The sequence below is a fragment of the Chiloscyllium plagiosum genome, chromosome 9 (genome assembly GCF_004010195.1).
Source record: "Chiloscyllium plagiosum isolate BGI_BamShark_2017 chromosome 9, ASM401019v2, whole genome shotgun sequence".
Taxonomy (NCBI): domain Eukaryota; kingdom Metazoa; phylum Chordata; class Chondrichthyes; order Orectolobiformes; family Hemiscylliidae; genus Chiloscyllium; species Chiloscyllium plagiosum.
This window is the reverse complement of record NC_057718.1, coordinates 102,450,465-102,467,303: the sequence shown is the minus strand read 5'-3', so window position 1 is coordinate 102,467,303 and position 16,839 is coordinate 102,450,465. Positions and strand designations below refer to the sequence as shown.

Here is a 16,839-nt window from a genome sequence, read left to right as displayed (position 1 = left end):
CAGCACGGATCCCAGTGGTCTCAGCACGGATCCCAGTGGTCTCAACACGGAACGCAGTGGTCTCAGCACGGAACGCAGTGGTCTCAGCACCGAACCCAGTGGTCCCAGCACCGAACCCAGTGGTCCCAGCACCGAACCCAGTGGTCTCAGCACTGAACCCACTAGTCCCAGCACGGAACCCAGTAGTCCCAGCACTGAACCCACTAGTCCCAGCACGGAACCCAGTAGTCCCAGCACGGAACCCAGTGGTCCCAGCACGGAACCAAGTGGTCTCAGCACGGAACCCAGTGGTCCCAGCACGGATCCCAGTAGTCCCAGCACGGAACGTAGTATTAGTTCCAGCACGGAACGCAGTGGTCCCAGCACAGAACCCATTGGTCTCAGCACGGAACCCAGTGGTCTCAGCACGGAACCCAGTGGTCCCAGCTTGGAACGCAGTAGTCCAAGCACGGAACCCAGTAGTCCCAGCACGGATCCCAGTTTTCCCAGCACGGATCCCAGTGGTCCCAGTACGGATTCCAGTGGTCCCAGCACGGAACCCAGTGGTCCCAACACGGAACCCAGTGGTCCCAACACGGAACCCAGTGGTCCCAGCTTGGAACCCAGTGGTCCCAGCACGGAACCCAGTGGTCCCAGCAAGAATCCCAGTGGTCCCAGCACGGATCCCAGTGGTCCCAGCACGGAACCCAGTGGTCGCAACACGGATCTCAGTGGTCTCAGCACGGAACCCAGTGGTCCCAGCACGGATCCCAGTGGTCCCAGCACGGAACCCAGTGGTCCCAGCACGGAACCCAGTGGTCCCAGCACGGAACCCAATGGTTTCAGCACGGAACCCAGTGGTCCCAACACGGAACCCAGTGGTCGCTACACGGATCCCAGTGGTCTCAGCACGGAACGCAGTAGTCCCAGCACGGAACGTAGTATTAGTTCCAGCACGGAACGCAGCAGTCCCAGCACGGAACCCAGTGGTCTCAGCACGGAACCCAGTGGTCTCAGCATGGAACCCAGTGGTCTCAGCACGGAACCCAGTAGACCCAGCACGGAACGTAGTATTAGTTCCAGCACGGAACGCAGCGGTCTCAGCACGGATCCCAGTGGTCCCAGCACGGAACCCAGTGGTCCCAGCACGGAACCCAGTGGTCCCAGCACGGATCCCAGTGATCCCAGCACGGATCCCAGTAGTCCCAGCACGGAACGTAGTATTAGTTCCAGCATGGAACGCAGTGGTCCCAGCACAGAACCCATTGGTCCCAGCACGGATCCCAGTGGTCTCAGCACGGAACGCAGTAGTCCCAGCACGGAACGTAGTATTAGTTCCAGCACGGAACGCAGCGGTCCCAGTACGGAACCCAGTGGTTTCAGCACGGAACCCAGCGGTCGCTACACGGATCCCAGTGGTCTCAGCACGGAACGTAGTATTGGTCCCAGCACGGCACCCAGCGGTCCAAGCACGGCACCCAGCGGTCCCCGCACGGCACCCAGCGGTCCCCGCACGGCACCCAGCGGTCCCCGCACGGAACCCAGCGGTCCCCGCACGGAACCCAGCGGTCCCCGCACGGAACCCAGCGGTCCCAGCACGGAACCCAGCGGTCCCCGCACGGAACCCAGCGGTCCCAGCACGGAACCCAGCGGTCCCAGCACGGAACCCAGTGGTCTCCGCACGGAACCCAGCAGTCTCCGCACGGAACCCAGCGGTCCCCGCACGGAACCCAGCGGTCCCAGCACGGAACCCAGCGGTCCCAGCACGGAACCCAGTGGTCTCCGCACGGAACCCAGCGGTCTCCGCACGGAACCCAGCGGTCTCCGCACGGAACCCAGCGGTCCCAGCACGGAACCCAGCGGTCCCAGCACGGAACCCAGCGGTCTCCGCACGGAACCCAGCGGTCCCAGCACGGAACCCAGTGGTCTCCGCACGGAACCCAGTGGTCTCCGCACGGATCCCAGCGGTCCCGACACGGATCCCAGCGGTCTCAGCACGGATCCCAGCGGTCGCAGCACGGATCCCAGCGGTCCCGACACGGATCCCAGCGGTCTCAGCACGGATCCCAGTGGTCCCAGCACGGATCCCAGTGGTCCCAGCACGGATCCCAGTGGGCACAGCACGGATCCCAGTGGTCCCAGCACAGAACCCAGTGGTCCCAGCATGGATTCTATCATTCTAACAGCTGGTACCTCTCCTCAAATCTCTGAGTGGCCCCTCAGCCCTAATGAGGAGGATGCTGGCAGTGATGGGAATGGTACAGGACATTTGACAGCTGAGAGTTTATAGCAATATTCAACTTCAAATAATGTCAACCAGTTACTATCACTGGACTACATCATAAAAACAGCATGACCTCTCTGTTAAAAGGCATAGCAAACCATTCTAACCCTCTTTTCATAATAAGCTGTACATTGTTGGGATCTGGAACAAACAACCTGAAAAGTGATTTCAAGTATAATTTCATCAAGGGAGTTGGACAGCTTACAGGGTTACAGACAAGAAAGAAGGGATATGATACTAAAGCTTTAGCACATTTTCAAAAAAAAAGCCAACATAGACAATTTGGCCAATTGTTCCACAATTTCAATAATCTACGGACAGAATTCTAGCTACTGTGGAGAGAGAAACAGAGTTAACCATTTTCAGTCCAATATGACTCTTCTTTCATACTGAAGTTCTGATAAAGGTCATATCAAGCTTGAAACATTAACTGTATTTCTCGCTCCACAGATGCTGTCAAATCTGCTGAGTTTTTCCAGCACTTACTGTTTTATTCCTGATCAAGTCAACCCTATGTACATCAGTGATTTGCATTTTAGAGTTAGAGACAATGGGCTCTGAGGTGCAAAGAAAACTACAAATGGATACTAATGAAGCCATGAAATAGACCAAGTATGACAAATGGAATTTAATGTCAGTAAATGTGAGGTGGTGTAATGTCATTTAAAACAAGGCTGGATGATATCGTCAAGCAAAGAAAACCTGGATAGTTAAGGTTCAAAAGAAATTTGTCTCAACTCCTCATGTAAATGAGGCTATCAAAACTGGATGGAATACTGGGTAACATATCTTATAGTTTCATAGTATGCAGATAGTTGCTAGCTAACCTCACTGAGTCATCGTGGAGTCTTACTTCACACTTTCATTTTACCAAAACATATAAATTAAAGAAAAATATAACCAGTTTCAAGGAAATGGTACAAATGGCATTGTTTCCTTTCTTCAAAGAAGTGTTAAGTTGCATGAAATGCTCAAGATAATTTAAAGAATAACGAAGCCCCTCCCCGGAGCAATGTATTCTGTCACATCCCCACAACTCTAGGATCTCTGTTCAACCCAGACCAATGGGATCAAATTATCCTTTGTTGATACTAAGTGTCCTATGTGTCATAGGTTACAACCAACTGCTAGCAGCTTGTGGCTTGGGTATTTTCTGCTTGATTCTCCTTTATGTACTTTTAAATAAGCCATAAACAGGTTAGACAGTCCTGATGGGCGCATTGTTACAAAAACAAAAATCAGACAGTCAATGGAAACTTCCACAACTGTCACAGAAACTTATCAAAATGTCATCTCCAGGAGTGATGACGCACCCCAGCTCCATAGAGACTACTGGTCCCTGAAGACAATCTCTCCATCCTACACTTTCAAATACTAACTTAACAAATGGATGATGTCCTTTCTAGATATTTTCTGATCAACCTGTTCTTAGATGTAATTACACTCTTCTGGAGAAGCTAGGACTTAAGTCCTGATGAAGGGTTAAGCCCGAAACATTGACTCTCTTGCTCCTCGGATGCTGCCTGACCTGCTGTGCTTTTTCCGAAGCCACACTTTATCACTCTGACTTCTCAGCATCTGTAGTCCTCACTATCTCCTTGAATCCAGGAATCCTGACTCAGAGGTATGGACATTACCAGTGCACCACAAGAGTGCTGATGTCCTCTTTTCTGTACTGAGTCTAAGGGCCTTCGTGATTAGCAACAGTAGAGAATAAACCACTACTGATGCTTATTGAGATAAAGTACCTGTCTTACACAGAAAGATGTAGTTTACTGTACAATAGCAGTAAGTACAAGTTTGACTAGTTAGGCGTAATTACAAAGACAATCAGGAGCCAGAGATAACAGGTCTGTCTCCACAGGGACCTCATCACAGTCTGCTTCTTCTCCAGCCTGACTAGCTGGAGCTTAATGCAGCTTCAACATTAACTCTTTCAGAACCTGAGTCATGCTAAACAGAGACATATTTTGGTGAAGCCTTCCATCTTGCACTTATTCTGTACCACCAAACGACTATTTCTTTCATAGATCATCAGCTTGTACAACAGTGTATGAAGTGGTCTTGCACTATCATTGCCAACACAGCTTCCTCAGTCCACAGAATAGCCCTTGATTCTGCAATTAACTGGCACTGTTGCTCAAACAAGCTGGGATACAGACTGTTGTGGTAAATAGCTATTGCCTTATGGGTATTTTTCTGAGGTTGGGGTTGAGACATGTTGTTAATCCGGTTTAATCAAGCATATCTTGCACTGAGGTTATAAAAGCAAAATATCACAGATGCTGGAGATCAGAAATACAAACTGTTGGCAAAATGCAGCAAATCTGACAGTCTCAATGCAGAGAGAAACAGAGTTAACATTTCAAACCCAATATGATTCCTTTTCAATCTTCAGAACTGAAGGAGTCATATTGGACCTGAAACATCAACAGTGTTTCTCTCAACATAAACACTGCCAGATTTGCTGAGTTTCTCCAGCTCTTGGCTTTTCTATTTCTTGATCTGAAGTTATCTGATGCTGGCAGAAGTGGCATTTCATTGAATTAAGAACCTCAATTTAAGAAGTGGAGAATGGAGTTAATAAAAAATTTGTTCCTCCTCAAACCTATTTCAGTCTTCATTAATTAGATGCATTTATGCACTGCAGCATAAAGCATGCAAAGGTCAAGTGCAAATTATATTACAGTTGAGCATAATTTGCTTGTAGCAACGGCCAAGATCATTTGCCCAGGGTGTATTTGCAGCTGGTGCCTACTTTATTAAGCAGAAATACGATTACTCCTCTCCCAAAAGATTAATTTCAGATTTTTCATAATATAATTGTTAAAAATAAATGTCATATTTATTTGAAAATTCTCAGTGTAGTAGCAGAAATATTCACTATTTTAAATTTGTTCACAAGTAGTTTCCATTCCTTAGTGGGACTGGGTGTAAGTCCTGGAACTCCTACCTCCCTAACAGCATTGTGAGTATACCTACACCCCAAGGTTTTCAGTAATTAATCATAGAGACATACAGTATAGAAACAGACCATTTGGTCCAAACAAACCATCATACCAAACTAAACTAGCCCCATCTGCCTACGCTTGGGCCATATCTAAGTAGTGGGTGTCGCTGACTATGTCAGCATTTATTGCCTGTTTGTGGATGCCATTGAGAAAATGATGGTGAGCTGCCCTCTTTGCAGTGAAGAATGTTATCTAAGATTACAAAGAGGTCTTGGGTCAATAGGCTGAAGAATGGCAGATGGAGTTCAAATTGGATAAATGCAGGTATTGTATTTTAGTAAAACAAATAAGGGCAGGTCTTATGCAATTTAAGATAGGGCCCTTGATGTTTTGTAGAACAGAGAGACCTAGAGGGTACAGGTACATAATTCTTTGAAGTCTGCATCATATATAGACATTTACCACACTTGCATCATTGCTCAGATCTTTGAGTACAGAAGTTGGGATGTTATGTTGAGGTTGTACACGACATTGGTGGGGCCTCTTCGGGAGTATTATATCCAGCTCTGGTCGCCCTGTTCTAGGAAGGGTAGGTTTCAGATGAGATTTACCAGGATGTTGCCAGGAATGGAGGGTTCAAGTTATAAAGAGGCTGGGATAGGCTGGGACTTCTTTCACTGTAGCGTAAGAGGTTGAGGGGTGATCTTGCAGAGGTTTATAAAATCATGAGGGGCAAGGATAAGGTGAATGGCAGATGTCTTTTCCCTAGGGTGGGGGATTTCAAGACTGAAGGGCATATTTTTAAGGTGAGAGTCAAAAGATTTAAAAAAGACATGATGGGCAACTTTTTTACACAGAGTGTGGTTCGTGTGTGGCATGAACTTCCAGACAAAGTGGTGGATGTGGGTATAGTTACAACTTTTAAAAGATATTTGGAAAAATACATGAATAAGAAATGTTTGGAGGGATATGGGCCAAACACAGGCAGGTGGGACTAGTTTAGTTTGGGATTATAGTTGGACTGAAGGATCTGTTTCTGTACTGTATGACTCTCTGATTAATCACTGAAATCCTGAGGTCCAGGGACCTCAACAATGCTGTTAGGGAAGGATGAGTTCCAGGATCTCCACTCAGCAACACTGAAGGAATGGTGATATACACTGGATGGCATGGTGGCTCAGTGGTTAGCACTGCTGCCTCACAGTACCAGGGACCTGGGTTTGATACCACTCTCAGGCAACTCGCTGTGTGGAGTTTGCACATTCTCCCCATGTCTGCGTGGATTTCCTCCAAGTGCTCTCAGTCTCCTCCCACAGTCCAAAGATGTGCAGGTTATGTGGATTGGCTGTGCTAAGTTCCCTGCAGTTTCCAGGGATGTGCAGGCAAGGTGGATTAACCATGGGAAATGCAGAGATAGGGTGGGTGGAATGCTTTTCAGAGGGTCAGTGTTGATGGGCCGAATGGCTCACTTCCACACTGTTGGGACTCTGTGATTCTATCTTTCCAAGTCAAGACAGTAAGTGGTTTGGAGGGGAACTTGCAGGGAGTGGTGTTCCCATGTATCTGCTGCCCTTGTCCTTTGAGATGCTCAAGGTCATGAGTTGGGAAGGTGCTGTTGAAGGAGTCTTATTAGTTGTCATATCAAGCCTCGCATAATACAAGAATTCAGCCATGAAGATTCTAAAACATTAATATTTTTCTGGCCCTGTAGCTAGAATGCCCCACAATGGTCATAGCATAACTAATTTATAAAAGTAGGGAACTGCTGCAAAATTCCATCCGTACTGACATGAAACATTATTTTAAAGGCTAAAAATAGAAAGATGCCATCAGAATAGATTAATCCTCAGACAAAGATAAAGTATCTCCCACAGTATTGCACAGGATGAACAGCTCACTGAACTATTTGTTAACTCAACCTCAATTTGGTACAATAACATAAATAAATCTTCTTGCTTCCTACTATCTCAGCTGAGAAAGCAGCCACATACTCATGTCAGCAGTGACATCAATTAATGCAATGCCATATATCACCCCCTACAAATTCCTCCACTGTTCTGTCTCACAAACCAGCAACCCACTTCCTGCACAGAGGTAACTTCTATTTTGTAAAATTCCTGATTTCTCTTCTACAAATGGCAAATGATGCTGGGTCAACTGTGAATTTTGAAACTGAGACGGAAGGATTTCTGATAAACAAAGACATGAAGAAATGTGGGATAAAGGTGGGTCACAACCTCATTGATTGGTACAACAGTCTTGAGGGGCTGAATGGCCTCAGATTGGTATCTTAACAATTTCCTAATCAATTGCCTAGGTCCAGGAGGGCACATGTAAAAGAAAAGGCCTCCAATTTAATGCTGAAATGGGTTTTTTAATGCTGAAATATATTTCTGATGAGTGGGATAAAAGGCTAATGGGAGATTCAAGAGAGTGGAGTTGAGACCAGGATAACATCAGCCATGATCGTGTTAGATGGCGGTGTGGGCTTGATGAGCTGAGTTGCCTTCTCTCGCTTCCATTTCCTATGCTCTTATGTCCTATGTCCCTATCAGATAGGTAACAAGAAGTCCTAGCAGAATCAGAATCGATACAAATCTGGGGGCTATTCTGTGACAATTGGAATCATAGCTAACACAAAGAAAGATGTGATTTGGAGATGCCGGTGTTGGACTGGGGTGTACAAAGTTAAAAATCACACAGCCCCAGGTTATAGTCCAACAGGAAGCACTAGCTTTTGGAGTGTTGCTCTTTCATCATGAACTACAAGCTGGTGTTGTGTGATTTTTAACAAAGAAAGATAGTTGCAGTTGTTGGAGGTTAGTCACCTCACCTCCAGGACATGCCTGCATGAGTTCCTCAGGATACCATCCTAGATTTAACCATCTTCATCTGCTTCATCAATGGTCTTCCCTCCATCATATGGGCATGTTTGTTGATGACTGCACAATGTTTAGCACCATTTGCAACTCCTCAGATACTAAAGTAGTCCATGTCCATATGCAGCAAGACCTGGACAATATCCAAGTTTGGGCTGATAAGAGGCAAGCAACATACATGCCACACAAGTACCAGGCAATGACTATCTCCACAAGAGAGAATCTAACTATCAACCCTTGACATTCAATGGCATTGCCAAAACTGTATCTCCCTCATCCTGGGGGGTATAACTGACCTGCAACTGAAGTGGAGCAACCATATAAACACAGTAGCAATTGGTACAGGTCAGTGGCTAGAAATCTTGCATCGAGTGCTTCACGACCCAACTCCCCAAAGCCTGTCCACAATCTACAAGGCACAAGTCAGGAGTGTGATGGAATACTCCCCACTTGCCTGGATGGGGGCAACTCCAACAACACTCAAGAAGCTCGACACCATCCAGCACAATACAGCCTTGTGACTGACACCTCATCCATCATTTTCAATATCCATTCCCTCCATCAATGATGCACAATGACAACAGTTCCATAGAATAGAGTTCCACAGAATCCCTACAGTGTGGAAACAGGCTCTTTGGCCCAACAAGTGCACACCAACCCTCCAAAGAGTAACCCACCTAGACCCATTCCCCCTGCCCTATATTTACCCCTGACTTAATGCACCTAATCTACACATCTCTGAACACTGTGGGCAGTTTACCCTGGCCAATTCACCTAACCTGCAAATCTTTGGACTGTGGAGAGGAAATCAGAGCACTCGGAGGAAACATACACAGACACAGGGGGAATGTGCAAACTCCACACACACAGTCGCTCGAGGCGGGAACCGAACCCAGGTCTCTGGCACTGTGAGGCAGCAGTGCTAACCACCGTGCCACCCCAAAGTATGCACCATTTACAAGATGCACTGCAATAATTCACCAAGATGCCTTTGACAGCGCCTTCCAGACTTGCGATCACTACCATCTAAAAGGACAAGGACAACAGATGCATGGGAACATCATGGAGGGTCAGTGGCTCAGTGGTTAGCACTGCTGTCTCACAGCACCACAAACCTGGGTTCGATTCCACCCTTGGGTGACTGTGTGGAGTTTGCACATTCTTCCTGCGTCAGTGTGGATTTCCTCCGTGTACTCTGGTTTCCTCCCACAGTCTAAAGATGTGCACGTTGGGTGAATTGGCTATGCTAAATTGTCCATGGATGTGTAGGTTAGGTGAAATAGCCCTGGGGGATACAGGGTAAGGTGGGTAGGTCTGGGTGGGATGCTCTCAGAGGGTCAGTGTGGACTTGGTGGGCTGAACAACCAGCTTCCATGTTGTAGGTATTCTATTCTATGATGGTGTCTGAAAGTTCCCCTTCAGATCTCAAACTATCCTGCCTCGGGATTAGATTACTGTTCCTTCATTATTGCTGGGTCAACATCCTAGAACTCCCTCCCCAAGGGCATTGTGGGTGGACTACAGCACACACACTGCAGTGGTTCAAGAAAGCAACTCACCCCCCACCACCTCAATGGTAATTAGGAAGAGAGATAATAAATAGTAGCCCAACCATCAGCCCACATCCCATGAACAAACAAACAAAATAAAGATTCTTCTCTGTCAGGATTCTGAGTCATTGGATCTCTCTTCCCTAAAGAGCGGTGGAGACAGGGGCATTAAATATTTTTGAGGAGAGGTAGATAAATTCTTGGCTAACAAGGACGTCAAAAGTTCTCAGTGGTTGGCAGAAATGAGGTGTTGAGATCACAACCAGTGCAGCCATGATCTTATTGCAGGCTCAAGGGACTGATTAGCCCACTCCTCATAGTTTGTCTGCGTCTGTGTCTTCAGAGTTCAGGAAGGAATGATGCACAAGCCCTGGCTCCTGACAGTTTGTGCTATTGCATTTTATTTCTCTCCCAAATCAATTAATGAAAAAGGATACTGCGTCCTGCAGTGTGGAAAAACTGCTGAGGGGGCTGAACCAAAACAAAATCCAAAGAACTGCAGGTGCTGGAAATCAGAAACAGAAGCAGATATTGTTGGAGAAACTCAGCAGGTCTGGCAACATCTGTGGAGCAAGAAAGCAGAGTTAATGTTTTGGGTCCAGCGACATTGCCTCAGAACTGTGATCTGTTCTGAACCAGTCCTGAAGAAGAAATGGTGGCTCAGTGGTTAGTGCTGCTACCTCACGGTGCCAGGGACCTGGGTTTGATTCCACCCTCAGGTGACTGTGTGGAGTTTGCACCTACTCCTCGTGTCTGTGTGGGTTTCTGCCAGGTGTTCTGGTTTCCTCCCATAGTCCAAAGGTGTAGCTTAGGTGGGTTTGCCATGCGAAATTAGGCTTACAGGGATTGGGTGGCCTGCTGTTTGGAGGGTCACTGTGGGCCGAATGCCTGCTTCCACACTGTAGGAATTCTATGAACAGCCGAAAACACTAACTCTGCTCTCTCTCCACAGATGCTGCCAGACGTGCTGAGATTTTTCCCCCAGCAATTTCTATTTGTGTTGTTGAGAGAGAGCGGTGTCACCAAGGAATCCACATTCCCAAAGGAACTGTGAAAGAGAATGTCTGCCATTCTGTTTGCATTAGTCAGCGCTGTCTTTGCCATCGTATCACCTGATCCCTGCTGCTCTTTCCAAACTGGATCTAGTGAACAGATGTCAAAGGTTAAGACATTTGGACCAATGCAACACTGTGGTTTTGAATCTTTTCCATCTCTCACCTGGATGTGGACTTGTAGAGGCTGACGTTCCCCGCTTTTTGTGTGAGCCACCCCCTCCGTGTCATAGATGCCAGTGTAATCCACAGTTTGGGGGTCCCGCGATTTCTCCCCCAGAGGAATTGGCACTGCTCCGATCATCATCGACCTGCCATTCAACGATAACAGATAAAACAGAGCTTCTCCTCAGCCAACCCCCTCCCCCCCCAGCTATCAGTGAAAGGGGCAAGGTTTAAAGTTTTGAGGTGACATTGAAAGAAGAAACACAGCCACCCCACCCTAGGGTTCATCTATATGTGAATTTTATAAAATGTCCATGAATATCACAAGAGGTCAGACTGTAAATTTACACCTTTGACAGCAAAACCTGATCAATATTTAATGAAACCAGAGGTTTCCTCTTGGCTTTTGCAGCATGAAGAGAGGGGATAATAATAATTATTTTTCTTGTAAAAATCCCATCAGCAGATTCCCAGTTCCCCCACTCCCTCTGACAATCCATCTTGCACCTTCTGCTGTTTACTCATTTCTCAAACATTACAACAGCAGCAAATCTCCCTGCGGGTCAGGCTGTTTTTATTTTTTATAAATCTTCCTCGGGTGCGTTTTATTTGCTCTCTGTTATCAAGCGAGATTTAAGTTGACCTCGATAGGAAACGCTGACAATCCACTAGGATGTTACCTCGTTAAATAACGTTAGCGTGTCTGGCAAACCCTGTTCAGCCAGAGAAACCTTCCCCCTCCAACCCTGCACTGCCATCCCCAATTTAGATTGCTCCGGGAACCTTAAGTCAAAGGGAAGAGACAGGCGCTAGGAAATTCAAACAATGGGTTTTTTTGAGGTGGGGGAGCAAATTATCCAAACCCACGACCCAAACACCACACCCTCCCAATCCCCACCCCACCGACCCAGCAGCCTCTCCCTGTTTTACTCACTTGACTGCTACAATCCCCGGCTTCAGTACAATATCGACCTTATACTTAGCTCCTGTAAGCAACTTAATGGTGCGGTTCTGTCCGAATCGCTGACCGTCCACTTTGAAATACACCGGGCCATCACCGGGCTGGATTCTCAAAGAGACACCGATTTTCAGCAAACTGGGAATCTCCCCCATGATCCGGTGGTGGAGGGAAGAGAGACGAGAAAACCTTGCAGTCTACTGCTGGGAGAAATGATGGGCTGATTTAAAATAAAAATCCCTCAGCTACGGCGTTCGGCTTCTTACCCCATGGACAGTGACAGCGCCAGTACAAGCCCCCTCAATGTGTGCAGGATGCACACGCAGCGCTGCAAACATCAAGCAGGCAAGGCTAAATCCAGACTGATTGCAGACATAATCCCTTGCTGCAATACACAGACGTCAGCACTACACTGTCAGGACCCTGCCTCATGAACCTTTCTGCTCAGGGAAGCGTTAAACATCACATGGTAATGTCCTCAACCTTAGCCACCTGGTTCAAATAGAAAGCCCCCTTTCCCTACAATATCAGGATAACAGTTTAGGGCACCAGGTTTATGAATGAATATTCCCAGATCAATAATGTAAATGTTTAAAATGTGGCTCAGAACTTGAGGATTGCTGAACAAAAGGCACATTTTGTCAAGCTTTTCATCTTGCTCTCATCAGGACAACTCGCAAGAATACCAATTCAAGGAGGAAGAGCACCATTTAGACTGATTGACAACAAAATCAGATGTCATATGACACCAGGTTATAGTCCATCAGGTTTATGTGAAATCACAAGCTTTCGGAACACTGCTCCTTCGCAGATGTGCGCTCCGAAAGCTAGTGATTTCAAATAAATCAATTGGACAATAATCTGATGTCATGTGACTTCTGACTTTGTTCACACCAGTTCAACACTGGCATCTCCACATCATGATTGAGAACAAACTATACATTTAAGAAAATGTATATTTCTCTCTCTGTCTCTCTCTCCCCCCACAGTCTGGCTTCTCTAGTGACTCTCAGCATTTGTTCCCCTTCAAATTTCCAACATTCAGGGTATCAGCAATTTGTAAACTTAAGCTATTATTGTTGCAGAATGAGTCCTTCACATTATTCTACAGGAGACATTTACAAGGGAAGAAATTTCCTAAAGGTTTACCCAATGCATTTTGAAAGGCTTCGATTTTAATCCAGTCACTGAAATTCACTCACAAGATGGGATGTCTACACATTTCTCTTTATAAACGACAACAATATGAAAGCTAATTTTGCTGGAGAAACTCAACAGATCCACCATCACCTGTGGAGACAAAACAGAGTTAACATTTCAAGTAGATTGACCTTTCTTCAGTCTGAGTGACATGCTAAATTCTTCCAGCAATTTCTGTTTTACTTTGTTTCAGATTGCCAGCAGCCACAAGTTCTCTGCTTTCAAATACGAACAACCTTTTTACAACACTGTCTTTGCTCAATTCCGTGTAGTCACAAAAAATAATCCTCGACTGCACCTTTCAGTGGCAGCAGTGATTTGTATGTGATTAGGGCATTCAATAAAACTTGTTTATGACAAATGTGCACCCACCTCCAATTGTCACTTAATCTAAAGTAGATTCAATTGCACGTAAGATTCCTCTTTACAAACTATAATCAAAAGCACAGCAGGTCAGGCAGCATCTGCGGAGCAGGAGAATCGACGTTTTGGGCATAAGCCCTTCATTCCTTCATGTCGGAAATATCGATGCTCCTGCTTCTCGGATGCTGCCTGACCTGCTGTGCTTTTCCAGCACCACACTCTTGATTGTGATCTCTAACACCTGCAGTCCTCACTTTCTCCAAACTATCATCAAAGCTTGGGCAAAATCCTTTGGTACATTCTTCTAAACTCCCTTTGCAATTGTAATATCACAGCATTTCTAAATGCAAGAATCTGCATGGATGGTGCATAATGGAGGATAATATCATAAAATGATTGTGCAGACATTGAACGAAATGCAAACTGTAGAAAGGAGGTGGGCATTGCTCTTAATTTATCTAAGTTCATATCACCAAGGAAATGTATAACAGCAGACTGAAATGAGCTATGGTGAAAATATTATCAACTCTTTTTTCAGGAGTGTGATGAAACGACAACAATGGTTCACATTGATGTAGCACCGTTAAGGTATGGCTCCCAGCACCTGTCAAGAGTGATTATCAACCAAACTTTAGCATGAACTTGATAAGGACACATTAGGACCATTCTGTGAGTAGAATCTTGGCAAAAATTATAGGTTTTGAATAGTGGAGTGGCATAGACAGCATCTGGGCTCTGAACCCGGGGCACGTCCACTCTGCCAGCTTTTCTTCTTTTTTCTTTTTTTCTCATATTTTCTTTTTTTAGTTCTCTCGGTTTTTTTACTTACCTACTGGAGAGAGCTCAGTCGTGGAGGCAATGGCATTGGGGTCCGGAGTGGGGCAGCACCTGGGGTCTGGAGTGGAACTTTGGCACTTGCGGATGAGGCGTCTGGTAGCCGAGCAGAGCTCCAGCGATCAGCGGCACTGCGGCATCATTGAGGGCCAGCGCAGTCAGCGGCAAGATGGCAGCCCATAGGAGATCAATCTCTGTCTGGGGGAGAGCACGAGCCCTTGTGGGGAGTGCTAGCCCTTCATAGAGTCATAGAGCTGTACAGCATGGAAATAAACCCTTCGGTCCAAATCATCCATGCTGACCAGATATCCTAAATTCATCTCATCCCATTTGCCAGCATTTGGCCCATATCCCTTTAAAACCTTCCAATTCATGTATCCATCCATATGCCTTTTAAATGTTGTTATTGTACCAGCCTCCACCACTTCCTCTGGCATCTCATTCCATACATGCACACCCTCTGCGTGAAAAATTTGCCCCTTTAGGCCCCTTTTAAATCTTTCCCCTCTCACCTTAAACCTATGCCCTTGAGTTTTGGATTCCCCCACCCCAGGAAAAAGACCTTGTCTATTTACCCTATCCATGGCCCTCATGATTTTATAAACCTCTTTAGGGTCACCCCTCAGTTTCCGATGCTCCAGGGAAAATAGCCCCAGTCTATTCAGCCTCTCCCTGCAGCTCAAACCCTTCAACTCTGGCAACATCCTTGTAAATCTTTTCTGAATCCTTTCAGTTTCACAAAATCCTTCCTATGGCAGGGAGACCAAAATTGCGTACAATATTCCAATAGCGGCCTCACCAACATTTTGTACAGCTGTAACATGACCTCCCAACTTCCTTGTGGGGAAAACCCAGCGTTGAGTGTCTGAATACCCATGGCTAAAGAAAGGCAGTAGTGCTGAAGTTTTAATTTTGTTTCTTTATTTTCCTACTTTATACCAAGAAGAACTGTAATGTTGAACTTCTATCTTTTTCCCCACTTTGTACCTTAGATTTTGTACCTAGTGACCTTTGTACCTAAGATGGCTCTGGGAAAGGTGACTCTGTAAGACTTTTCACTGTACTCATGTAACCCTGTACTTGAGTACATGTGACAATAAAATCTAACTCTAATTCAGTACTTTGAAGAACACAGATTTTGAGAAACAGGTTCTGACAGGCAATTAAAGACAGGCGAGTGCCTGCAAGGTCTGTTTTACCTAAACTATGTCTGACATTTTATTTTATTTGTTTAGTGAATGCAAATTCCCCAAAGCCAAGCAATTGCTTCCTCTTTCGCTGAGCTTAAGGTGATGAGGGCACCATTTCATCTGCAGAAGGTACACCCTCAGCAAAGTGCAGCTTTCTGCCTCTTCCACATGCACATGGGGTTTGTATTGAAGCCCCACTAGTGGCATTTGGCTGCCCAGGGAACACAGCCTGTCCTGATCCTGTTTAGCAAGGACCACTCTTACTGTGGCATTCAAAGCCTGCCATTGGACAGATGAAATTTGTCACAAAGAACCGGGTGACTTTTTGTGTGACAATGGCAGGGAATGAGTAATTCCTTTCGTGCAAATAAAGTGAACAGTGATGAGAAACAGCCACATTGAATCGAAAAGTTGTTCTAAATAAGAAAATGGCAGAAATCCACTAAAGAGGAGGGATATACAAATCAATCTATACAGTAAGGTTCTCCGTTGTAATATGTACTGGCAATAAAAAAAGCAATAAATTAGGGCAACTGAGGGGAGATTTGAGCAAATGCTTGTGATTCAGAAAGTTACAGCGAGTCCCAGACATGAAAATGAACATTTTAATCTCCGCCTGCAAAGACAACTAAAAATAAAGACTCGCGTTTCTGCACTGTTCTTCACAACCTCAGATCATTTCATTGACAGCCAATGAAGTAGGTTTTTGAGTGCAGCAACAGTTCTAAAGAAATGTGGCAGTAACTTTACCCACAGGAAGCTCCCACAAACTGCAATCTGATAGGATAACCTGTTTCATGATGTTGAGCGAAGGATAAATAATTGGTCAAGTGACTGTAGAGAACGCCCAAGAGTTAACACCTCCAAGTACACAGCTCTCGTCCAGTACAGTCGGTTCCATTATAATGCAATAGTCCCGTTCTCGTGCAATCCCGGGTTATAAGAAAATCGTGTAATAGCAGCACCATTTAACCTAATAGGGCCGGAATCACGTTATAACCAAGACATGCTTTAGAAACAGCCGTCATTTCCGCTACCTCCAAACGGACCCCACCACCAAGGTCATCCGCCGTCATTTCCGCTACCTCCAAACGGACCCCACCACCAAGGATATATTTCCCTCCCCTCCCCTATCAGCATTCCGTAAAGACCACTCCCTCCGTGACTCCCTCGTCACATCCACACCCCCCACCAACCCAACCTCCACTCCCGGCACCCTCCCCTGCAACCGCAGGAGGTGCAAGACTCGCGCCCACACCTCCCCCCTCACCTCCCCCCAAGGCCCCAAAGGAAACTTCCATATCCGCCACAGATTCACCTGCACCTCCACACACATCATCTATTGCATCCTCTGCACCCGATGTGGCCTCCGCTATATTGGGGAGACAGGCCGCCTACTTGCGGAGCGTGTCAGAGAACACCTCTGGGACACCC

At 46.2% G+C, this 16,839-nt stretch overlaps 1 protein-coding gene across 1 annotated transcript in view; it reads right to left on the bottom strand.

Moving 5' to 3' along the window:
- cnrip1b (cannabinoid receptor interacting protein 1b) overlaps window positions 1-12,255 on the bottom strand; it is a 28,242-nt gene extending 15,987 nt beyond the window's left edge. The window contains exons 1-2 of the mRNA XM_043696659.1: window positions 11,795-12,255; window positions 10,862-11,006 (exon numbers count right to left, since the gene is read on the bottom strand). Of these exons, the coding sequence (XP_043552594.1) occupies window positions 10,862-11,006; window positions 11,795-11,973 (324 nt within the window). The 5' untranslated portion in view covers window positions 11,974-12,255. The remainder of the gene's footprint in view (window positions 1-10,861; window positions 11,007-11,794) is intronic.
- Between the last annotated feature and the right edge of the window lie 4,584 nt (window positions 12,256-16,839).